The sequence below is a fragment of the Phyllopteryx taeniolatus genome, chromosome 17, assembly GCF_024500385.1.
Source record: "Phyllopteryx taeniolatus isolate TA_2022b chromosome 17, UOR_Ptae_1.2, whole genome shotgun sequence".
Taxonomy (NCBI): Eukaryota; Metazoa; Chordata; class Actinopteri; order Syngnathiformes; family Syngnathidae; genus Phyllopteryx; species Phyllopteryx taeniolatus.
The window spans coordinates 2,420,320-2,445,171 of record NC_084518.1 but is presented as its reverse complement, the minus strand read 5'-3'; the positions used below and the strand labels follow the sequence as shown (position 1 = coordinate 2,445,171).

General features: G+C 43.8%; 2 protein-coding genes across 6 annotated transcripts; both read left to right on the top strand.

Moving 5' to 3' along the window:
• The first annotated feature begins 302 nt into the window (after positions 1 to 302).
• Positions 303 to 5,922, top strand: mrps31 (mitochondrial ribosomal protein S31). Of its 2 annotated transcripts, XM_061752587.1 has the most exons (8): positions 303 to 712; positions 801 to 831; positions 1,030 to 1,446; positions 1,858 to 2,010; positions 4,423 to 4,566; positions 4,648 to 4,724; positions 5,099 to 5,239; positions 5,322 to 5,922. In XM_061752587.1, exons 1-8 carry the CDS (start codon positions 601 to 603, stop codon positions 5,555 to 5,557), a joined length of 1,311 nt encoding a protein of 436 aa, XP_061608571.1. In that variant the 5' UTR covers positions 303 to 600; the 3' UTR covers positions 5,558 to 5,922. The 2 variants fall into 2 exon arrangements, with proteins under 2 accessions (XP_061608571.1, XP_061608572.1); XM_061752588.1 differs by having other exon boundaries at positions 621 to 831.
• A 131-nt stretch (positions 5,923 to 6,053) lies between these two features.
• On the top strand, positions 6,054 to 23,976 carry LOC133467555 (forkhead box protein O1-A-like). Of its 4 annotated transcripts, none has more exons than XR_009785245.1 (4): positions 6,054 to 7,789; positions 17,390 to 17,581; positions 18,580 to 19,888; positions 20,518 to 23,976. XR_009785245.1 is itself a non-coding variant. In XM_061752564.1 (3 exons), exons 1-3 carry the CDS (start codon positions 7,331 to 7,333, stop codon positions 19,690 to 19,692), a joined length of 1,764 nt encoding a protein of 587 aa, XP_061608548.1. In that variant the 5' UTR covers positions 6,054 to 7,330; the 3' UTR covers positions 19,693 to 23,976. The 4 variants fall into 4 exon arrangements, 1 of the variants encoding a protein (XP_061608548.1); XR_009785247.1 differs by having other exon boundaries at positions 18,580 to 20,667; positions 22,533 to 23,976; XR_009785246.1 differs by having other exon boundaries at positions 18,580 to 20,667; positions 22,481 to 23,976.
• Positions 23,977 to 24,852: the final 876 nt, after the last annotated feature.

The window sequence follows — 24,852 nt, the reverse complement described above, 5'->3', positions numbered from 1 at the left end:
ATTTGCGAGACTACAGTTGCATCGACAGACCAAACCGTTTGAAAAACACATTGAAAAACATAGCTATTATTAGTGTTTGTCCCTCTGATAAATATTAATGTATCTACTGGAGCCACGATCATTGACAAATATTTTTTTATGGACAGTTGAATGCATAGATATTGTATAGCTCTATGGTAGAACGCATGAAACATAGAAATAGAAGGTAGATTCGACGCGCCCATTTTGAGCTACGTACCTACGTCGACGCTAAGCTAGGAGGGTCAAAGCTGCAACACATTCCATGTGAGCGAACGGCAAGAAAACCAAAATAACAATGATGTCGGTCAATTGTGCTGCATACAAAACGCCGTACAATTACAACAAGAGAACTTCCTGAGGTTAGAATAGGCTGGACATATTTCAAACGTTATATATTGATAGCACGTGCTTTGGCGTTGACAAAAAAGTAAACGTCATGAATTGAGCCAGTTACTACTAGTTACGATCGTGGCAATGCATCTTTCGATGGGAACGTCGAGCGTCCCAACATGGCCACCACGTAGGCATGTCCGTTAGCCTGACTGATGCAGGTAGCTGGCTTATCTAGGCTACTTATCTATGTTGTCCAAAGTTTGTCGTGGAACTATTACCACCAGTCAAGTTTACGGGCAACCGTTTTGCGGTTGCAACAGAGACGCAAGTCAGGAAGCGTGCAAGGACATCTTTTCAAGTAATCATGTTTCGATTCATATCCCACACATTGCATGCGGCTCAAAAGACATCAGTGAATATATCTGGCTCGCGTATTTTCCCAACAGATTACGACACGGCTACAGTTTCCATTTTACGGTGAGTTGCTTTTCGCTGCGCTGGCTACTGCTTCAGTAGCTATCATTTCATGTGGGTAATTTTGGCATTTGCCACGAATAGAAATGTGTACGAGTTTCAGTAGTAGCAGCTAATAGATGTTTGATGCCTTTTTATTCAAACTTATACGTTACTGAGGAATTGGCTGGCTGTGACTGCTGTGTTTTGCTCTTCTCAAAGGGTTTCCAGTGCATGTACGGCAAAATACCTCAGCACAAGCCCAGCGAGATTCTGTGAAAATACACAGAACTCCACTAATGCAGTTATAGTGGCAGACTCCACGGAACCCAGAACAGAGCGTCAGCAACAAACCCGCGATTCCAGTGACGTCGACAAACTTGATGAGCCATATCATGGAGACAATATTAAGAAGATGGATGGTGCTCAGGGAAAAGAGGTCGCGCCTGTTGCAGCCAAGAGTGGGAAGGAGAGTCTCCTTGATCTTCTGGGAGCCATGAAGGTGGATGTCACCAGCAAAAGAAGGCTCAAAAATGTCAACGTTAAGCAGAGTGTCTCCCAACCCAAGTCGACGCCGGTTGCTATGGAGAGTACCATTAGCATGTTTCAGAAGGCTTCACGGGAGGCTTCATCTCGGACGTGAGATTTTTTTAACATCATCTTCCAAACTGCTCTGTACTTTTAGTTGTCACCATTTAGCAACGTGACAAGTGGCCGCCATCTTTGTGGAATTAAAAAACAACAACAACATGAAATAAGTGCTTAAGTGATGCCTTTTGAAACTCAAGGTAATTTTGACGTGTCGATGACGCAAAAAAACCCCGCCTCAATTTCTTTGGAATCCATCATCCGATTTAAAAAAAAAATAATAATAAAAATCTTGCTGCATTGTACTCGGGTTGAAGTGACCGTTCCAAACAGACGCCGCATTTTGACAGACTGTCATTTTTGTGAAATCTTGTCACGTTGCTACCTCCTGGTCACGACAGCAACACTGCAGTGACGCGTTGGGCTTTCTTTATTCACCGATTCCCTTTCTCTTTTTTTAAGTCATACGCTGGATCCAGAACTGCTCGCAGCCGCTTGTGCTGCTGCTTCCACTCTTCCGAACCGCGTCCAGGCAGAGTCTGAGCTGCTGAAGCAGCTGAGGCGGCACGAGGCCATCACTGAAGCTCACAGGAAGGGTGACGTGAACAACCTGGGGTGCGTTCACATCAAACCGGCATACATGTCTCTCATCATGTCGTCAACATGTCACCAGTCATTTTATGCTCATCGAGTTATAATTTGACACCCAGCGATCACAACATTATGACCAGTTGTACAATCTAGTCAATGAAATAGAAGAAGTGAAAGAGAATAATGCTTCCCAGTCGTTTTAATTGATATTGTCACAGTGGCGGGCTGTGCATTTGTTACCTGGGCCTTCAGTGGGTATTTAGTCGGCTTAATCTACCTTTTAATACCACCACTTTTATGTCGCAGTTATAGAAACCTTCAAGACTATACAACAAGAAACCTGTGCCACGTCATCAGTAGCAGTTCCGATGATGACATCTTTATCTAATAACATGACAAAAACATAAACAAATAAAATGCACTATACTCACAAGATATGCTGATTATTAAATGTGCAGTCTAATGTGTGCGGATCGCTCAGACATGTTTTGCGACACTGTTAGACATTTCTGTAAATTCTACAGTTACTTACCACATACTGCACAGTAATTGGAGTTTAATTCCAGTTTACAGTCTCATAAATTGTACTACTGTCTTAACAGGCTAGTAAAAGTTGGCCGTAACAGGTTTTGCGTTCACCAACCAGAGGACGGAAGATATTGACGTCTTTGACCTGTGAAGACGAATTTGAAATCTGATCGTTGAAAGAAACAGTCCCATTGCTAATATAGTTCAAAGATGCATCAGACAGCACTGTCCTGGGCAGATTACATTGATTTGGCAGCACATCGAGGTTGAAATCTGACTGGACCACCAACAACAACAAAAACATCCACATACACGTGCTGGGAGCAATTGAGGCCGAGAAAAACGAAATGTAGACAAAAACTGTTGGAAATAAATGAATACTAGGCCGTAACGATTCATTTGGGAGCGACTCGATTCGTGATTGCCGATTCGATTCGAGGATGATATTGGTTCCTCTAAAACGGTTCAATCCGAAACAGTTCAGTGTTTGTAAATCGATTGGGTAACTTTTTAGCCACTTCATTTGACTAAAGTGCAACTAACAGCTCCTCAGGTTGGATTAACAGTAGCTTTACCTGCGACTTCTGATGTTATTTTTCAACATAGATCGTATTGTAATTGAACACGAAACACGTAATGCTCAAACGTTCGAATTATATTTCTTACTACCCACTCGCTGGTCACGATGTGTCACGTAGTGGTTACGTAGCTCTGAGCAGCTCGTGATGTCGAAGTTACCATCTGTCATGAGTGAAACGCACTACAGCAGTGCTTCTCAAAGTGTGGCACAAGTACCACTCGTGGTACGTGGGGCTCACTCTAGTGGCCGGCAAGAATAAATGAATTCAGGGTTCAAACTGGGCATCATGTTTAAAGTACAGTTATATTTAACTTTTAAGCACAATACAACATTTTTTAAAGACATTTCTTTACGTACAATGTTTAGCTTTTATGTGCAATACATTATTTAAGTACAGTGTTAATGTTAACTGCACAATTTAACAGTGTCTTACAATAATAAATTATATACTATAAATATTAACTACTTTTTAGCAAGAAAGCCGCAGATTTATTTACATTTTTTTGAGAACTACGCTGCTGTATTTGAATGTTGGTCATGATGGTGGTACTTGGAGTGCTCAGTATTTTTTAAGGTGGTACGCGGTGTTTCCTCCTCGATTGTTTTTGATCACTGCAAAACAAAAATGCGTGGATACTTCTGATTTAAGCTTTGCAGAACGTTCCCCAATGTCGTCAACAAACAAGGACAGTCCAGTCGCCTTGACTGAACCTTTGCCGATTCCACTCGTTAAGTTTAGCGCTCTACTCAGTGGCACGCTGCTCCGTCATATTTCCTGCATTGCACGAGCTCATCATCCCCTGCGCATTTGCTTCTCAGACTCGCCCCCTCCATAGCCCCGGAAAAAAACGACACTGTTTGATACTCCGGTGATCCCTGCGACGTCACAGAGAGGATCGCTTAATCCAGTAATGCTTTACGTCTTTATCATTAAAATTAAAAAAAAAAAAACGACACACACACACATGCGTATCCATATAAAGTCTGTCATGCCTCAATCCAATGCGTTATTTCCTAGTATCGATAGAATCGATGGATTACCTTTTAAAACGATTTAAATCTCGATGTTTTTGTTCGGAAGACTCACTAGCCAAGGACAGACCGATGCAGTTGGATCGTAGGAATATAAATGGATAGATTAATATAATGGATGAATCATTCCACCCCTAATGAATCCAATTTCATATGGAACGCATATTATAACGTCAGTGCTTGTGATCGTGTTTAGGCCAGCAGTGAAGCCTCACTACTGCGCTGTCATCGTGTGTGTAACTTACAGTGGTACACTTGGTCAACATTAACCTGGCGACCTCTCAATGATTTCTTAGAGTGATTCTAGCTGACATGAAGGTGGGAAGATATTCCAACCGACAGAACGCCCGGCCAGCCAATCAGATCAGGTTTGATGACGATGGGCGGGGCTACACACAAGAGCGAGGAATCACTGCAGAGCTGGACAGCGTTCGCAGAAAGTAAATTGTTTGATTCGGGGCTGACTATCTCTTGAGCTGCTGCTGAAAAGAAGCTGATGTTTGTTATGTTTTGTTTTTAAGGAGGAACTTGTTTACAGGGAGAAGACTTAACATTTTCTCTTCCACGCCTGATGAAGATAGAATGGACGCGACATTTGGTAATAATTCATTGATTGGTATCAGAATTCATCAACAAGCATTTTGAATTGTGTTGAAATCCAAACAATTGAGAGGTTGAACAGCATCCTGAAACACATTTTATTTGTCCTAAGAGGTTCCACTGCATTTGGACATCATTATACCGGGTGATTGAAAAGTAACTCCCTATTTTTAAGTACCGTAATTTCTGACTGGGGGCCACCAGTGGGCTTCACGCTGGACTGGTCACCAGCCATTAGGAAGGATATTTATATATATATATATATATATATATATTACAGATGTTTTAGTATTACATCACACAATATATCTAATGACATTAAATGTACTCCCCCCCCCCCCCCCCCCATCTTTACATGATTGTGCTTTTTAGCTCGACCAACCCTGTGGGACGCAGACTTTGCTAACCAGCTGTCTTCTTCTGCCAACCAAATGCCCCGAAATGCCTTTGAGGAAATGATACAGTGGACCAAAGAGGGGAAACTGTGGCAGTACCCAATCGACAATGAAGCAGGTCAGCCAATAACCGCTGTACTTTATTTGGCTAGATACTGTAGCGCGTGAGCACGAATGACAGTGTTCCGGCCTTTTGTCAGGTCTCGAGGAGGAGGCCGGCGTCCCTTTCCATGAGCACGTCTTCCTGGAGAAGCACCTGGAGGCGGGCTTCCCCGAGCAGGGCCCGATACGACACTTCATGGAGCTTGTGGCGACCGGTTTGTCCAGAAACCCCTATCTGACCGTCCAGCAGAAGAAGGAGCACATTTCCTGGTTCAGAGACTACTTTAATCAAAAACACGATGTCCTCAAAGAGGCTGAGGTTTACCTCCATTAAATTTGGACAATTTGTTGTGATTTCAACATCACTGGAACAATAAGAAAGGACCGTTTTCTCCTTAGGCACAGTGAACAAAACTGCGCGCAGAAAGTCAAATGATGTAAAAGCTCTTACGTAATCAAGTGAAAACGTGGGTGCTCAAGCAACTGTATTGTCAACACATTTAGTCCACAATCATTTATTTTTGTTGGAAACATTCACCTTACTAACAGAGGTAGAACTCATATTTATGAAAGGTAACTGTCTGAAAGAGCACCATAGAGGAAAGACTCAACTAAATATGAGGAATATAAAAACAAGGTGTTTTCAGTTGGAACGGTAACATCATTAAAACAACATCGTGAATGGATGTTTGATGATTATTACATTGGTCGACCCTCGCAGTGTTTTAAGGGGTGTTGAGAACCGGCTGTCATTTTGATGGATGATGTTTTTCTTGGCAGGCGGTGAAATAGGTTGACGCTGGCATGTCGCATCGCGGACCTCGGCTCATTCGCGGCACACGTTGGAATAGAACTTGAACCTTGTGCCCTTGAAGAGGAAGTGCTTTTCAAGTGAACGACATACGAACAATGAAGCATGCAGTTTCTTCGTGCTTTATTTATTGTATGAAAAAGCTTGCATAAGGGAGCGCTTGACATTTGACAAAAACACTCCCATTTCCACATTTTGTTCACTTTTCCTTAAACATGTCCACGAGTGGCAAGGTGATGTCTTGGCAATTTGGATAATTGCTGGGCAAATAAGCATGTTTGTTTACACACCTGGGCCCACATGCAGACAACAACGTTTATAGACTAGTCATGACTATAAAAATGGCGGCACGGCGGGTGACCGGTTAGAGGGTCTGCCTCACAGATTCTGGATTCAAATCCCGGCCCCGGGATTTGAATGTGTGGAGTTTGCACGTTCTCCCCCGTGCCTGGGTGGCTTTTCTCCGGGCGCTCCGGTTTCCTCCCACATCCCAAAAACATGCATTGATTGGATGTGAGTGCGCTTGGTTGTTTGTTTGTTTGTATGTGCCCTGCGACCAGTCGAGGGTGTACCCCGCCTCGGGCCCGATGACAGCTGGGATGGGCTCCAGCACGCCCGCGACCCGCGTGAAGAGACGCTTAACGGCTCAGAAAATGGATGGATGGATGGACGACTAAAAATGCTGCGAAACTGGCCGTTGTTTTTCATCTGTATGTCACTAGGGGGCAGCGCTGGCACAAGTCCTCTTTTAAAGGGGGATTTTAAGTACGGACGGTGGGGCAAGATATAAATGTTGAATAAGAATCAATAATTGGTCAATAATTAAATACGTCATGGCGTTAATTTAGAAATCAAATATTGTGGGAAATAAATAAGGTGCATTCAGGTGCTGTGGTGGAAGTAATGTCATAAAATAAGCGACGCACAGCCTAAAATGATTTCGAAAGTGAATTTGAACTTTTCATACCCACATTTTAAAAGTTGTGTAACATTTTCATCTCTAAATGGTTGTATCTCCTGCTATGATAAAGCGTAATGATTTGCTTGCCCGATGAACATATGCGAGCGGTCATCTCGCCAAAGAAGCCAGATGACCGAGCGTGCGGCAGGACGTGAAGGCATCATCGCAGCCTTCGTGTGGGCCGTTCTTGTCAAGTTGTGTCACCGAGCGCCACGCTCGAGAAGTTCAAAGCAGTCAAAGTCACGGTAGACTTGCAAAACCAACTGACAAAGTCCTCCCAGTTGTGAATTAGCGCCGCCGTCGATGTGAGCGTCTACGAGCCTGAGCGCCGTGACATGGCTGAGGTTCCGCCGCTCCGAGTAGACCCGGACTTTGAGCCTCTCAGCCGGCCGCGCTCTTGCACCTGGCCGCTGCCGGAGCTCGTTGACCCGGCCAGCTGCACCGCAGCTTCCCCGGGCCCGTCGGCGCAACAGGAGCCTGCGGGAAACTCGTGCTCGTCGGAGGAGAACCGCGACTTGCACGCGCCCCAATGCGGGGCGGTGCGCCGCCATCCCCACCTGCAGCAGCTGGTCGTCCCTTGCGGCGCGGCACCCTCGGGGGGCTCCGGCCACAGGAGGAGCAGCTCGTCCCGCCGCAACGCTTGGGGGAACATGTCATACGCCGACCTCATCACCAGAGCCATCGAGAGCTCCGCCGAGAAAAGATTGACCCTGTCCCAGATTTACGACTGGATGGTGCAGAGCGTGCCCTACTTCAAGGATAAAGGAGACAGCAACAGCTCTGCGGGCTGGAAGGTGAGCAGCTCGACATTTTTGCCACGGGACTTCCCGAGGGGCAACGCATAGAAACGCAGTGATGAATCGCCACTTTTGAAATCACAAGCCGATAAAAACCTGTTTTTCCACTATTGCATTCCTTTTCAAAGTGGGGTTGGTAAGGGCGAGAAAAAAATGCTTGCAAACACATCGCAATGGTATTACACCAGAACACGACGAGCAATTTTGATGTGCTTTCGAGGGCCACATAAAGTGACGTGGCGGGCCGGTCACGGCCCCCGGGTCACCGCTTTGACACCTGTGAGCCGGTGCATCGAACTCTCACCTTTTCGAACAAATGCATCCATTTGAATCAATCCCTAAATGCAAACTATAAGGCGCCTATCATTGGGCACGACCGGATGGCGTTTGTCACCAGAGACCAGGGGTCTCAAACTCGCAGCCTGGGGGCCAATTGAGACCCCCTACTTGACACCAAAGTTTTCTTGAATCCCTTGTAAGCTACCATCGCTCAGGTTCGTGACCTCTTTCGGCGGCGTTTGTCGCCAAGTTAGCCGAAGTAAATGAGCAACGTGTCACTGCTGAGGCATATGCAAAATAGTCCAGTGGAGTGAAATGGGGTAATTTCCCCCGGCACACTTGACGATGACGACTCATGGCACACTATCTGCCGCAGCACACTTTGGGGGCATCACTGTTCAGGACAGGTATTAGCGTATTGTTATATTTTGAGTGCAGCAACACATACGTTCAAATGAGTCTGTGTGGCCAGTGGCCACAATCACATGTTTTATGTGCCTTTCCTCATTTCGCATACGGTATAAAAACACACATTGAGAGAGTGGTAACAGGCATTCTCCAGCCATACATACAGTAATATAAACCCCAATTCCAACGATGTAAAATGTCAATTAAAAACAAAATACAATGATATGCAAACCCTTTTCCACCGACAGTATATTTCATTGAATACACAACAAAGACAAGCTATTCACACTGATGAACTTTGTCTTTTGTGCAAATATATATATATTTTTTTAACACATTCCAAAAAGGCTGGGGCGGGGGAATGTTTACCACTGTGTTGCATCACCTTTTCTTTTAACAACACTCAATAAGCATTTGGGAACTGAGAACAGTAATTGTTGAAGCTTTGTAGGTGGAATTCTTTCCCATTCTTGCTCGATATAGAACTTCAGTTGCTCAACAGTTCGGGGTCTCCATTGTTGTATTTTGCGCTTCATAATGCGCCACACATTTTCAGTGGGAGACAGGTCTGGCTTGCTGGCAGGATAGTCTAGTACTCTCACTGTTTTAATACGAAGCCACGCTGTTGTAACACGTGCAGAATGTGTCTTGGCATTGTCTTGCTGAAAAAAAGCAGGGGCGTCCCTGAAAAAGATGTTGCTTGGATGGCAGCATATGTTGGTCCAATATCTGTACGTACGTTCCAGCATTAATGGTGCCTTCACAGGTGTGCAAGTTATCCATGCCATGGAGACTAATACGATATACTAACCCATACCATCACAGATGCTGGCCTTTGAACTTTGTGCTGATAACAATGCAGATGGTCCTTTTCCTCTTTGGCCTGAAGGACACAATGTCCATGATCTCCAAAAACAATTTGACCACAACACACTTTTCCACTTTGCGTCTGTCCATCTCAGATGAGCTCGGGGACAGAGAAGCGGGTGGCATTTCTGGGTGTTGTTGATTTATGCCTTTCACTTTGCATGGTAGAGTTTTAACTTGCATTTGTAGATGATTCGAAGAACTGAGTTAACTGACGATGTTTTTTTGTTTTTTTTCCCCTGAAGTGTTCCCGAGTCCACCTTGCAGTATCCTTTACACAGCGATGCCGTTCTTTAATGCAGCGCCGCCTGGGGGATCGAAGGTCACAGGCATTCAATGTTGTTTTTCGGCCTTGCCGCTCACGTGCGGAGATTTCTCCAGATTCTCTGAATCTTTTGATAACATTATAGACCGTAAATGATGAAATCCCTAAATTCCCTGCAAGTGAGAAACGTTCTTAAACCGTAGGACTATTTGCTCCCGCAGTTTTTCCCAAAGTGGTGACCTTCACCCCATCCTTGCTTGTGAACTGATCTTTTCGGGGATGCTCCTTTTATACCCAATCATGACACTCCCCCGTTTCCAATTGACCTGTTCACCCGTGGGATGTTCCAAACAGGTGTTTTTTTTTTTTAGCATTCCTCAACTTTCCCAATCTTTTGTTGTCCCTGCCCCAGCTTTTTTGTCTAACGTGTTGCAGGCATCAAATTCAAAATGAGAGAATATTTTTTGAAAATGATAATAATAATCTTCATCAGTTTGAACATTAAATAGCTTGTATTTGTAGTGTATTTAACTGAATATAGGTCGAAAACAATTTGCATATGATTGTATTCTGTTTTTAATTTATGTTTGACACAACATCCCAACTTCCTTGGAAGTGGGGTTTTTACTTGAGTTACACTCACCGGTGTACGTGACTCCAAACATGTATTACCCTCAAGAACAATCAATCTATATTCATTGTGACAACTCCTCGTGGAGCTCGTGGTTTTGGGGTCTAGCCATCATTTCCACCAACATTTGCTCAGTATACAACCTGAGGATAGGAGATCATATTTGCCCTGAAACTGTTGGGCCGAAGATTGGGCTAATGTACGAAGCGCGGACTTACGCAGAGGAAAATGCCCCAAAATGAGAGAAAATCTATAGTCAACCTTTTATATTTCAACTTTGTAGCACTTCCTGGAACCTGTCTATGGCAGGAAATGCCTTTGCTATCAAATATAGTTTCCATTGTTTCGCCCCCTTGAAGAAAAAACATCGGCACGCTTTGTTTCAGCAGTCATTTGTAACTACTGTAAATACCAACGCAATATTTGGTAAAAATGCAGACAGTATGCAATGAGCTCTCCATAGCTTCCCGTTGACAATGACAGGAGCTGACCCGAAGAGTTCAATCGGCGTTCGGTGAGTTGCGTGTCGTTGGGGAAAGGGGCTGGCCGAAGGGGATGCCGGGAAGAACGTCAAACATCCTCCATTCCTGAGCTCAGCGCTCACATCCTCGTGGCCGTCCGTGTCTTCTCGAGTTTCCTCAGCGGATGCTACAGCTCTGAGAGAGAGAAGGAGAGGGATGCTTTTTATTGCATCACTTCCTCTTCTGGCCCCAACTTTTACCCAAGTCAAACAAACAGATACCCTACCAAAGAACTATTTCATTCCATGGATAAGGAGGTCATAGGTCATTTTCTTTCATCTTTAAGGAAATAATACATGACTCTTAATGACAAAATATAGATATGCAGGAGTTTGTGGAGTTTTTCTGAAGGTTTGCGATTCAGTGCTGATTCATTGGCATTATAAAGCCTTGGGGGAGGTTTGGTTGGGCCCTGTTATCCACGCATGACCACTTTTGTTTTCCAGAATATTAAATTGGTCTTATAAAATTGGTCCAAATAGCGCCTTCAGAATCAGAATCATCTTTAATTAGCCAAGTATGTCCGAAAAACACACAAGGAATTTGTCTCCGGTAGTTGGAGCCGCTCGAGTATGTCAATTGACAGAGAACACTTTGGAGACAGAAAGACGTTGACCCAAAAAAAAAAAAAAAAAAAAAAAAACAGTCACTGAGCAATAAAGGGTTGCTAGTTATCTGGTACATTATTTTTTTTTTTTTTTGACAATTGTGCAAAAAGATGCAGAGTCCTCGAGCAGTTGGAATGACTAACATTGCAATATTTATGACCTTCTGATTATTGCCAAACATTGATGACATTCTTTTGAGACTTGGAGATTAGCTGCAGGTACTTCTACTTGCACTGTATACTGGCTTTTGCTTAATATGACATTAAAAAAAAAAAAAAAAAACACCAAATTGTATTGTAAGAAAAACTAGTAAATGGTGTCTCCATAAAGGAAAAATAGTTTAAGCTACTAATAACCACTTTATTGTTGGTGCGCACCCTGGACCTTGGAACCTCTGTTAACAGTTATTTTTACACTTTCCTGTTAAAAAAAAACACGACAGCCCCCCCCCCCCCCCCCCCCCCCACAATGAACTATGACGCATTTCCTGGCAAGTGGATGGAAAACAGTGCCATGTGTTAACATCCCCGCCCGGCAAAACACAAGGCTCCGGCTTGGAAAAAGAGGAGGAGGAACCTATAATCGAGACTGTACATGTTTTGTGAATTTCAGTTATTTAGTTAGTTATTACATTTGAACTATTCTTAACGTTATGCTTTCCGTTATTTCATATTGATTTGAAAATGCACATGCTTGAGAGTAATGACACTTCATCGTGGGTGGAGGGTGTTGAGTTTGAGTGTAAGTCTCCGCCTATAAACGACCTGAAAAGGACGAGGGCAATGCTGCCGCCTCTAAGCCTTCCTGTTGGCATTGCTTCGCAGCGCTTTGTTTTCCCTCTCAAACTGCAGCACTATCGCAAGACGTCTCTGCCAAGAGAAAAGGCCCCTCGCTGGGGGGCGAGGACTGGTTCCCCTTTGTGATAGTGCTGCCTCGGAGAATGGCTGTGTGCAACCCAGGCTAACCACCATGTTAGTACAGTTATTGTTTCGTCAAATAAAGGGGCAGGAAAACCCCCGAGCTCCTCTGGCATAGAGTTTATACGTGCATCCATAGTGTTTCTGAAGTGTATAATTCACCATAGTTGTATATCTTGTTTTGGAATTTGGGGTAATTCTGCAATAGTATTTTTGCAAAAGGACAAGGTCTTCTTTAAATATCAGGTAGGCGTGATTGATAAGTGACAAAAATGACACTGTCGCAGATGTCACTTGTCAGTAATCAAACACTGTCGTGGTCGCTTCCTGACTAAAAATGATCGTCCAAACCAAGTCGGCAGTTCAATTATGGTGACAAAGCGACCTGACCTTAATTCATATTCCAATGGAAATGAAGCAGGTAAGCCCATAAGTGGCATAATAGTGACGGAACTGCCCCAAAAATAACCTCTGACTGACTCAAAACGTCCTCACTTTAGCAGGAATGCGGTGATCGGGTCGTCTGATAGCAGCACATCTTTTCTGGCATTTGTTGCTGTACGGTAGCTGTGTAGATTGTCAATTTGTGAACCTATTGAGCCAAGTCAGTTTCAGTTTGTGGTCTACCGGCCAAACCTTCTCCTTGTTTATATTTGTAAGACAAATAAGAGTTTGATTGCGCATTTTGATTCACTTGGATTTGTTTATCGTGTGAATTGTGAAAAGAAACTGAAGCATGGGATATGATTTAGATCAGAGAATGTGAACATTCGATGTGAAAGCGACCTTGGCTTTTCGTGCCCTTCATTTCTGTACTGACGTCTCCTTGTGCCGTGTGTGGGTAACTCCTGGCGCGTTTTAATAGACTTTACGCCGATCCGATCGGTGTGAGCCGTATCGGCCGATAATTAGCATTTTATGCTGATCGGCTTTCGTGTCGTCATTCGCCGATCCGATCGATGACGTCATCAATCGGCTCCGCACAAGTTGTTTAACTCCGCGTCTTCGTCGCGTATGAATCCAAAAGTGTCCAAAAGTGTCGAGTCTTGTGGCGCAGTACTGTAACTATCTGACGGCCAATAAAGTTTTTTCAATCTCGTCGGTGAAAAAACACGTCGTCGGTGTGGGACTGTTTTGCGGCGTCTCAGACAAACAACACGTAAGTTTTTTGCAGTCTGTGCACAAGTGAAGTACGTCGTGGGGAACGTCATCTCAATGCTTCAACGCAACAAATTTGATCGAGCACCTGAAGAAGGTACACGAAGAGGAGCGTGCCGCATTCAAGCGACGCAGCGTGAGGGGAGCCAAACGGACGCAATTCAGAACAATAATATCCCCCCGTGTCCCTCATACATAGTATGTTCATATAAAGAACCTTGCCTAAACCATTATGCAAAAACGGGCAAGGCTGGTAAGAGAAGCCACATTATAAGTAAGAGTAACTGAATCTCAATGAATTGCGATGAGTGATCAGTCCTGCAAGAGTGCGTCTCCAAAGATAAGCCGGGCATCGGAATTTCGAATCACTTTCATATTTTGTATTTTTTTTAAACTAAACACCACAATAGGACATTTAAGGGGGCGTTAATATTTTTGTCCCAGAACAACCTACAGGTATTTGTATGAAGTGCTAAGTGAACTGTAAACTGAGATGGGTTTGATTAGATTATTTTTTTGTACATCAATACAAATCTCTTTCTTTTAAAAAAAGAAGAAAAACAATTTTGTTTTGGCCATTTACACGATTTAAAGAAGTGGAATAGTGAGGATAAGCGGTATGGAAAATGGATGGATGGAATTTACCCCGATGCTGAAAACCATCTGTGAAAAGGTGTCGGCATACGGCTGTACTTCACGACCCCCCCCCCGCGCCCCAAAGAAAATGGCCGACCAGGGCGCCTTTGTAGCATTTGTGCATCTCAACATAATTGCCCGGAGAAAACCCACGCAGGCACGGGAAGAACATGCAAACTCCACACAGGCGAGGCTGGATTTGAACCCCGGTCCTCACAACTGTGAGGCAGATGTGCTAACCAGTCGCCCACCGTGCCGCCTAGCAGGCTACAATTTATGACCAATGTATGCAGAAAAGTAGGACATTCCAAAGGGTTCACATACGTTTTCCTCCCACTGTATGCGTGGTGTCCAACATCTGTACAGACTGCACTTGCGTCCAATTTCACTTTGGCTGCACCTGACTCTGCAGACCAGGCCTTGTTTGTTTGCTCTTCCTGTAACCGTTGCTGCAAGCTTCATGCTTGGCTGTGCAAGGAGCAGCAGCAGCTGTTTCATTGAGATTGTTTTCAGGTCTAGTAGGAGGGGCCTGAAGCTTTATATATATATATATATATACATATACATATATACATATATACACACACAAGAAAGATTGCACCAGCTGACCCAAGCTAGGACAAGTGGGACACGCTCGCATGCAAATGAAAGCTGCCCTTTCACCCTTACAGTTGTGTGGTGGTTTAAAGGAATGATACAATATATTTTGATATTTTCTGTGGTAGCAAACACATCATGAAAATTCATTGTAAATCCTATAACAGCTCTCAGTAATTAACAAAGCGTTGGCAAAAGTTACAAATAGGCAGAAGGGATTGTCCCCGTTCTTTCTGGTTTCTGGAGAATGAGACAGGAAGTTAGGAATTGACTCCTTTTGTGTGCTGGAGCAGGCGGAATCGTTCATTTATGACTCAAACGGTGAAATGAGTCAAATCAAACCTCAGTCCACCTTTATATTCAGCAAAATGTAATGGGCTCGTGTTTGAGTTAACCTGCGAATAAACTGACAAACGTCTTTCCCTTTGTTGTGGTCATAACACTGCTCGGTGTTTCATCCGCAGCGGCAGTATTATATGACTACTACTATGTGGGTCCTAGCTCAAATTACTCAGTCGAGCTCGTCTCTCCGACATTTCTCCGTCGTCTGGCCCTGGGCGTAAGCCTCGGTGTGCATAAACGGGTGGATCCATTTGTGAGTGGCCCGCATCCAGATGATGTGTCATGCAGCCTCGGGTATTTCAATGCTTTAAAGTGGCTTCGGGGTGCTACGTGATTTTTAAAGAGACGTGCGGCGACAATGAAACATACAGGTCGGGCCTTCCGGGGAATAATGCGTGTGACAGGGGCACCTCCTGATGTCTTTTGTTCTCTCTGGGCTGAGGTGAGGTCTGTCCCAGACTGAGGAGAGAATACCTCCTCCCGGGGACCGGTCATGCAGTCCATGCAAGTCTATTGTTAGAACTAATCAGAGGGTGTGCACATTTGCATATCGCCAGTGATCTCGACTGTGCTTCTACTTGTCGCTTACTTTTGGTTGAAGGTCCGTAAGTGAGCCGGCGCCACGCAGACTTAACGGTTTATTTCCGTACAGAGAGGAGGAAAAAGTCTTCATCCAAATAAACGGAGACAGATTGAATATTGTTTTCATGCCACCTCACTCTCTCCATTCTGCATTTGCAGGATATCCCGGACTCGACACCTTATTACATAAACGTCGGGCCCAGAAGGGAAGTCGAGTCAGAAAGTAGCGCATTACATACGGGCCTCCATCCAACCCGTTTGCACGGCTCCGTCAGAGGAGCCTCGTGTTCGGTGAGCGGTGAACTCATTGACCCCACGTAGCAACAACATCTCACTCTAGCACCCTCCCCTCTCCACACGCGAACCCTGTAACCTCCACGCCGCTCTCATTTTATGCTCAAATGTGCGCTCTTCTTCACGTGAACGTAGATGAACTTGCTGTGGTTAAGCGCTCCTGCAAGGTGAGTCAAGTCATCCAAACGAATGGACCGAGTCGCTTGCTGTATTTTTACTACGAAAGCTGACTTTATCGAGCGTATCCTAACATGAAGACCGCCGCTTCAAACTGATTGGGTGTAAATAAAACAATAGCACGTGAATGCAGTTATTCCAACACATCCTGTAATGATTATCGGTAATATACGCATAGAGTGTTGAGTATTGTTTTGAATGCGAGCGTCATAACATCCCTGCTTGTTCAGCCCTGACGAACTCTGCGGTTTAGGACATCTGGCTCCAGTGTAACTGTAATGAGCTGCTTTTGTCTCATTGCGGCCATGTACGGGAACTTCCCCACTCTTATGTTTCGTTCAACATGTTGTTTCTTCTACGACAGAATGTATTGTCGTGTTTTGTCCCGAGAGACCTTGATGCTAAAATACATCTGCATGTATATTGCATGGTAGTTTTTTTCTTAACCCTCTTCCCTCCTCCCCTCCTGAGATTATGACAGGAGGCGCCGCTGGCTCCCTTTTTAGACTCGTATAGGAGGATCATTGGAGAGAAGTAACTATACGAGGGGAACTAAAATGCCTGCCAAACAAAGAGAGCGACCCAAAAGTAATGCAGCCCTGTCTCATTGGCAGGAGTGCTTGAAACTGTCCTCTCTGTGGTGATTTCAATGTATTCCCTTACTCATGTTGACCCATGAGTAAATGACTCCCCTTTTTTTTTTTTTTTTTAAATTTCCTCTGCATGCTTTTCCACTTTGGTGGAGTAGTTTTGCTGCCAGAAGGTGGGTGGGATAGAGATGTGCTGATAAAACTGCATTGACATCACGGGAAACATATGATCATCACCTCCTGTGGAGAGGGACTAGAATAAACAACGAGATATTGCAATTCCCTCAGAGACGGACGCTGTGAATGCAGTGCTGCCAAAGCCAAGAACACATTATTTAAGGGTGAAACTGCTTGTCACGCATCATATCACATCACATCATAGCAAATCTCTGGCTCCTAGGGAAATGTATGACATTGGAGCGATCCGATTGGATGTTCATATTATCTCATTTGCTCTTACAGTAAAAAGTTCAATATTTCACAACCAAATGTGGATGTCGATGCTTGACTTTTCAGCAGTCGCGCAATAGCAAACTATATATGTGAACCTACTCCAAAATTTGCTTTCATTGGAGTATTGTTATTTGTCTCGAAGAAAAAAAGGAAGGATCCTTATCTATCCGGCGTGTACATAATCTGCTTCCCGGCCAAAGTCAGCTCGCTGTATGCTCTGATCCTGAACCCAGAAAATGGATATTCGCTGATTCGCTGTCTGTCCCTTCCAGAACTCCATCAGACACAACCTCTCGCTGCATAGTCGCTTCGTGCGCATTCAGAACGAGGGAACGGGAAAAAGTTCGTGGTGGATGCTGAACCCAGAAGGGGGGAAGAACGGCAAGTCGCCTCGACGCAGAGCCGCCTCGATGGACAACAACAGCAAGTTCGCCAAGAGCCGAGGAAGAGCCGCAAAGAAAAAAGTAGAGCGTAGTCTATGAATCCTACATTATACTTTACCTTTGTACGACTGCGAAAGTGAACGCAATAAGCTGTTTTGCATTATGTCCAGCAGGGCTTCTCAAACTGGGTCCTCCAGATGCCCGCAGGTCTTTTATTACAGAAAGAAAGTCCGACTTTTTTTTTCCAAGACCAAAAGGGGTATTTAACCGAGAACGGCAGCACTGCGGCCGACCGGTGAGCACATTTGCTTCACATTTCTGAGGACCGGGGTTCAAATCCCGGCCCCGCCTGTGTGCGCTTTGCACGTTCTCCCCGTGCCTGCGTGGCTTTTCTCCGGGCACTCCGCTTTCCTCCCACATCCCCAAAACATGCGTGCTGGGTTGATTGCGGACTCTAAATTGCCCGTAGGTGCGAATGTGAGTGCGAATGGTTCTCTGTCTGCGTGTGCCCTGCCTCTCACCCAGAGTCAGCTGGGATCGGCTCCAGCGCGCCCGCGACCCTAGTGGGGATAAGCGGCATGGAAAATGGATGGATGGATGGATTTTACCGAGAACATAGGCAGTCCTATTATTCGAAAACAAAAGGCTTTTCTTTTATATTACGAGACTAAAGTTGTATTTTTGAAATTCACTTCTTAAAATGGGACTTTGTTCCCTTGTTAAATTTGCACTTTTATAGCATAATATTTCTACTTTATCTTGGGAAAATGTGTCTATATTCTCTTAAGATTACAATTGACATATTTGTTCTTGAAAAAAAAAGACTTTTTTTTTCTTTTCTTCAAAAATTGAATTTGTTATCAAAACCTTTGAATTTTCTTCCTCGAAAACAGGCAGCATTTGAATATTTATTTCTGGCATTTAGGGATACAGATGGTTGTTCTGTATGTTTAATTGTTGTTAGGATTATGAGGGTGTCGCTGGCAAAAAAAACTCCCTGGACCCAAAGAGTTTGAGAAGCCCTTATAATAAATATCGTGTGTGTATTTGTAAGCTGTTTGTGTTTTCCACACGCCCAGATGGCTCCGCAGGACGGGGCCGAAGCAGGAGCGAGCAGTCCCGGTTCCCAGTACTCCAGTTGGCTGGGAAGTCCGAGCTCCCGCAGCAACGAGGACTTCGAGTCCTGGAGCTCCTTCAGAACACGCGCCAGCTCAGACGCCAGCGCCCCGAGCGGCCGGCGTTCGCCTTTCTCCTCTGAGCGGGACGACCTCGGTGAAGCCGAAGGTCACCTGATGTACCCCGGGGGGAGTAAGATTGCCACGCCCCTCCCCAGCCTGTCGGAAGTGTCTGGATCCGTGGGCGGCTCGGAGATGGACATGGAGAACTTGGCGGACAACATGAACCTGCTGTTTCCGAAGAACCCCCGAATGAGTTCTGACTCCGCTAATGTCGCCATGCTTCAGAGCGGTCCCTATAACTCCCCCCAGCCGCAGCAGGACTTCCAAAAACGCATGTATGGTCAGGCCAGGATGAAGTCGATGTCCCCTGTCCCGATGCATCCGCTGCGAGAGAACAAGCAGGACTTCGGGGCTTATGAGAACCAATATATCTGCCCTGCTGGCCCACTTAAAGAGCTGCTGACCTCAGAGGCAGACATGATTCCCTTTAAGGATTCGCAAATTTCTCACGTCGGGAGAATGCCTACCTACGATAGCCGGACCCAGTTGGGAGTTCATAAAATGATCCATCCCGCGCACAGTCTGTCTGTCCATCACGCAAATCTGCACGTTGTACATAGCCAGGGTCCTCCGACCTCACGAGACTTGAATAGCGGCAACGCGATCCCCTTGACCGGTCCGAGCAGTCTCCCGGGGGCCCCTCCTCAAATGACGAGCCCGAGGACGCACGTGCAACTGTCCCGCGCTCACCCGGCCCCGGCTCACGATCTCACGTCGCCCTACCGCAGCAGCAGCGGCTACAGGGAGCTTTATCCGCATGCTTATCGCCAGGAGCGGCTGCCCAGCGACCTGGACAATGTGTCCATCGAGAGGTTTGAATGTGACATGGAGTCCGTCCTCCATGACACCCTCATGGATGGCGGGGTGCTGGACTTCAATTTCGACCCGGCGTCCGGCTCGCAAGTGTTCCCCCAGAGGCTGAAGACCACCACGCACGGCTGGGTGTCAGGCTAGCTCGGTAGATGTCGTTGTCCAGGCGTGTCCTGATCCACCCTGAAATATTCCAAACTATTTCCCCTCTTCCACCGCGCTTTATCCTCACTATGAGACCCCCCAAAAATCTGTTACTCCACTAAGAGTAGCTGAAGTTAAGGTTCATGTCTTCGTGAACCGTTCTTTGTTTACCGATGCAATTGGCTTTGCTTTGCCGGTAAGAGACACAAGACACAAGTTTACAAGTTCCTGTTAAATGCTGGCCATTCGTACTCTTCTACCTTGTTTTTTAATGGGTTAATGCTATCCATTTGCAAGATTGGAAAGGCCTGTTACAAGTGTGAACAAATTTGGACATGTTACAGTTCAAGAGGGAAAAAAAGTACTTTTGCCACACTCAAAACATATCATTCAAGCAAATACAAATGAACTTTGACTCAGGACTTAATGGGACTTTTAATACAGATAAAGTAGGACGATAAGCAAGTCGGGGGCTGGGTCGGCGTGAGTGAGTGTTTGCACGAGCAGGAAATTCCACTTACACTTACTTGCCTTTGGCAAATAGATGTGTTTTTCCATTAATAACAGACGACAGGTTCCAAAACAGATCAGAGAATAGGTCGATTCACTCATGCTGCGCCGTGAATATACGGGGGTCCGCTCTATATTTACATACAGCATGTATAAGAAGAAAGCAAACTTCCATGATGCACACACAAGTGGAATTGTCGGTAACATTCCGTAAAAGTCCACGATGGTCCCTGAAATCACTTGAAACTCGCAATAAATAAATACAAATACTGAAAATTAACTAAGGAAAATCTGCTGTTGCATGTGGTCCAACAGAATTATTACCGAAAAGAAAAATGACTGGCCTGGACAAAAATGAACCGAATGCTTGGAAGGAGCCGAAGTATACAATCTGGAGAGAAGGCCCCCTTCGATGCTGAGGCAGCTGGAGCAGTTTGCTCGTGACCATTGGCACAAAGTCTCCTTGTGAGTTACTGAAATGATTTGATTGTGGTGATTCTTTGAAAACAATTCTCTTGGACCGCAATGCCTGCTTTGAACTGGTTAATATTAATTATTACTATTGTAAGTTTGAAGTTCTTTAACGGAAGTTTGCCAACAATGTGTGTATGTTGTCCATGCAGTGTTATAGACAGCCAGAGCGAGGGTTGGATACAATGTACTCATCTATAACCACGCACGTGTAGTTAAAAGTTACATTTCACATGAACGTGTCTAAGTTAAATAATGGGCGTATGTACCAGAGCTGCACGATATTTGCTCGAGCACCGTCATCGCGATGTACATTTGCACAATAGTCACATCGCAGGGTCTGCTGCGATGTTGGTGTACTGTAAAATACAGTCAATCAACTGTAATATTAAAAGTGACCAGCAGAGGGACCTGTTTGGACATGCTCAAAAGCTTAAAAGATTGTACACCTGCTGGATTTCCTATTTCGCTCTTCAGAATGAAACTCAGCAGGCATGCGGCAGTGCGCGAGGTGTTTTCAGGAGCACTGCGTGTTGGCAGTCAATCTGTTCTTTCCTAATACAGTACATATTAGAAAAATGGATTACATGGAAAATTATTATTTGTATCAGAATAGTTTACTTAAAACAATGTATGATCATGCTGAGAATATGGAATTTATTTTGTTTTGTAATATAAGATTAGATACATTATCGCGTTATTATAGTCAGCCAGAGCTGCGAGGAATGTAAAGTTATCAATGTCCTTTTACCATCATTCCTGTCATACTGTGTTGTGTGTTTTTGTTTGCACATTAAGTACAAAACTCCTGTTTTTGTTTTAATTCCCCATTCTTAAAAAAAAAAAAAAAACACGTTTTTCCTCATATTTTTTGAAATTGTAGGGCGAAAGCTGCAGACGGCTACTTGTGGGGACTGAATGGGTGGCAACAATGGAGAAATGAAAAGCCAGTATTTTGAGGGTCACAGCCCGTCAGCAACGTTAAAAATAAATAACAACTGTCAACTAGTTTGTTTTTGGACCGGTGAATTTAGTTCCACATTTTGAATTATGAACTGAACTAGTTCAATTTTGGAACGATGAACTGAACTTTGAACTAGTTCGCATAGAAAATTTATTTTCCCAGCACTGATCCTGTATTTGTTGTCATCGCAAATATATGTCGCAGATTTAAAAAATTAAATAAAAATAATCGCAATGTCATTTTTTTCCAATATCGTGCAGCCCTAATATGTACACATTCTTTGTGCAGCCCTCTAGAGGATCCCCTATACAAGATTATAAAATACTATAAAAAAAAAAAAAAGTAGGAGAATATTTTGACCACTGTGCAAATGATGAATAAGCGGGCACGACATCGATGTGAAAAGAACCCCAGCAAATAGTCACTCCATTCTGACCAATAAGTGCTTTAGGGCAGGGCTGTCAAACTCAAATTCACAGTGGGACAGAGTCACGGGCCAAACTCAATATCCATCCATCCTCAACAACGCTTATCCCGGTTCGGGTCGCGGGGCGCTGGAGCCTATCCCAGTTCCCAGCTGACTTCGGGCGAAAGGCGGACAACACCCTGAACTGGTCGCCAGTCAGTCACAGGGCACACCAAAGTCAATATTTATTGAAAATTGACTGCGATTGTGCACGCTTTCCAATCAATCCAGCTACGTATGCAATGTGAAACCTTATCACATGAAAACAAACTTAACTGAATCTGGAAGAAGCAAACTTATAGTATAATATTCTAAACACGTGAGAAATCAAATGTGCAACAAAAGACATCAGTAGTATTTGTTTCTTATTTCCACAGACAAAATCTGTTGTGACAGATAATCTCCCTCCTACCTGTCCTGTCTCAATAGCTCCTGTTTTCCATGTTTTGTTCGACCATTTTGGAAGTCTAAATTTGCCCGAGGAGACTGCTAGCCTAGTTGCTAATGAAGGCAAGAGAAGAGGAGGAGGCGCTGGCCGGTCTCGACTGACACGCTGACACAATAGCAAAGTCATCTCGGATTTGCACTATTAGCAGCGCATGCTCTCATACACATTTGATATGGTCTCGCCGGCCAAATGTAATTACATCCATCATTTCAACTTTCAACATGATTCTTGCTCAAATCTGTACCAATATTTGAAATCATAAGAATAAGAATCACCTTTTATTGTCATGAACATGCATGCATGCACACGAAATTTGTTCTCTGCATTTAACCCATCACAGTGAACACATACACATGTTAGTAGTAATTGTTGAACAAATTGTTATTCTTGACTTTTGATTTGAAAACTAATTATCCATATTTTTGGGGGCAAATACGTAATACTATGATGAGGCCACAACATACAGTTTATGGTTTCACAGTCACGATGGCCATCTTAGGGAAACCGTACCAACAATGTGGCCCGCGGCCAAAAATGTTTTTTGACAGCAACCCATCGTATACAAACTGTGTGATATTTATATTTGTTTAGTTTTAGTTGTGACTGCTGGACCTTACCTCTTACTTGCCGGATGTAATGCTGTGTGTGTATTTTCTTGTATTTGGCTTGTGTTTTTGTCAAGACAATAACAGCCACACAGGAGGCCATCCATTACCTTCTAATGTTTTTTTTTATGAACGCCGGAATTGAATTGCATAGAAGATGCAGTTGTTTGCAAATATATTTCACGTCATCTTCTTCCATTGTTTTTTTTTTTGTGCTGCAGTGTGTTTTTATGTTCAAATTAATGAGATGCTTTTCATAATAGTTGAGCAAACACTGCACGGGATTTTTTTAGCTGTACATTTTTAGCAGCTTCAGTTTTTATGTAAGATTTTTTTTTGTATCTCTCCTGAAACATTTGAAAGAAAATTCCAATTCACTGTACCTATATACATGTGCTCTCAGACTGTTGTACATATTCAGTTCTTTAGTAGTTATAGTATATAAATGTTTAAATCAGTTTTTATTAATATTCCCAAATATTGAATTGTATGTATGATTGTGTTACAAATTTTTATGCCCAAACTATAGCAGTAAATATATGAACATTCAATACCTCAAAATATTTTTACCTGTTAAGCTTTGAAGGGGTTGTTTTGCTCCTGCTGTTTTTTTGGTATTACTTTTTTGTGCATATGTTTTGGTTTGTGTCTGAATTGATCTGAAACCAGTTCCGAATGAACATGTTCAGAATATTGTCTTCCTGCTTGTCTTTTGCATGTGTTCTTTGTTATGAGGATTAAAGCCATTACTTTCTATAGTAAATACTGTATTTTCTGACAATAAAAACAATAAACTAAAATATATTGTTTTGCAAAATGACTGATTTTTCTGTGTAATAATTTGGGAAAATAAGTACTGTGTAATGTAATAAAGTTTAACATCTTGTTCAAATGACGCCTTAAAAATACGTGAAGTCAGTACAGTGACATCTTCGGTCAGTAGATCATTTTTAGCTCAATGGCAAAAGCAAGACATCAAAATAAGAATGTTCTTATTTTGTCTTGGCATGGGCCTCCTGGTATTTTACAATAAAGCTTTCTGCAGGAGGTATCAGATGCTTTGGACTACAGCAGTGTCGTCCAAAGTACTCAACTATCTTGATGCTATGATGTTAACAGACTTAGTGGTGGTCCTGGTCCTCCTAAAGTCCCCTGCTACCTCCTCAGGATGTTAGTGTTACAGCTAGTCCCCGCGAATGCTGCTGTACAAATCACAACAGAGGACCGTGAAAGCTTTTCAGCACGGTATTTGCAGTGACCTCAATAAAGTGAAGGGATTTAAACCAATAGCTAAGCGCGCCCTCTTCCGGACCAAACGTGTCAGTGCAACACAGATTCACTGCTGCTCCAGTTTAACGATTCAGGTTTTTAACTACTGTTGTTTAAGCAAACTGGCCAAAATATATTTTCATCGTTGCTTTAAAAAAAATAAAAAAATAAAATAAAATAAAGTTAATTACATGTGAAGGCCCTTTAAAAAAAATACAAATATGCTTGAAATTGTAATCGCATTGTCTGGTACTCTGCTGGAGCTCATTAGGGTCACCGGAATATTCCCAAATGACAACCGCAAAACATCATCGCTTGATTGCTCTCATACGGTATGTTTCATATCAAAATCCATCAATCCGTCTATTTCACTTTCGCTTACCCTCACCAGTGTGACTGGTGTGCTGTCCCGAGTGTTTAACGCTAA

Excerpts from the sequence above, each read along its gene's own strand:
- mrps31 (XM_061752587.1), top strand. The coding sequence starts at position 601 with ATGTTGTCCAAAGTTTGTCGTGGAACTATTACCACCAGTCAAGTTTAC. Across the intron at positions 2,011-4,422 it reads GGTGACGTGAACAACCTGGG|AGTGATTCTAGCTGACATGA; the intron begins GTGCGTTCACAT and ends ATGATTTCTTAG. Across the intron at positions 4,725-5,098 it reads TAGAATGGACGCGACATTTG|CTCGACCAACCCTGTGGGAC; the intron begins GTAATAATTCAT and ends TGTGCTTTTTAG.
- LOC133467555 (XM_061752564.1), top strand. The coding sequence starts at position 7,331 with ATGGCTGAGGTTCCGCCGCTCCGAGTAGACCCGGACTTTGAGCCTCTC. Across the intron at positions 7,790-17,389 it reads ACAGCTCTGCGGGCTGGAAG|AACTCCATCAGACACAACCT; the intron begins GTGAGCAGCTCG and ends TGTCCCTTCCAG. Across the intron at positions 17,582-18,579 it reads GAAGAGCCGCAAAGAAAAAA|ATGGCTCCGCAGGACGGGGC; the intron begins GTAGAGCGTAGT and ends CCACACGCCCAG.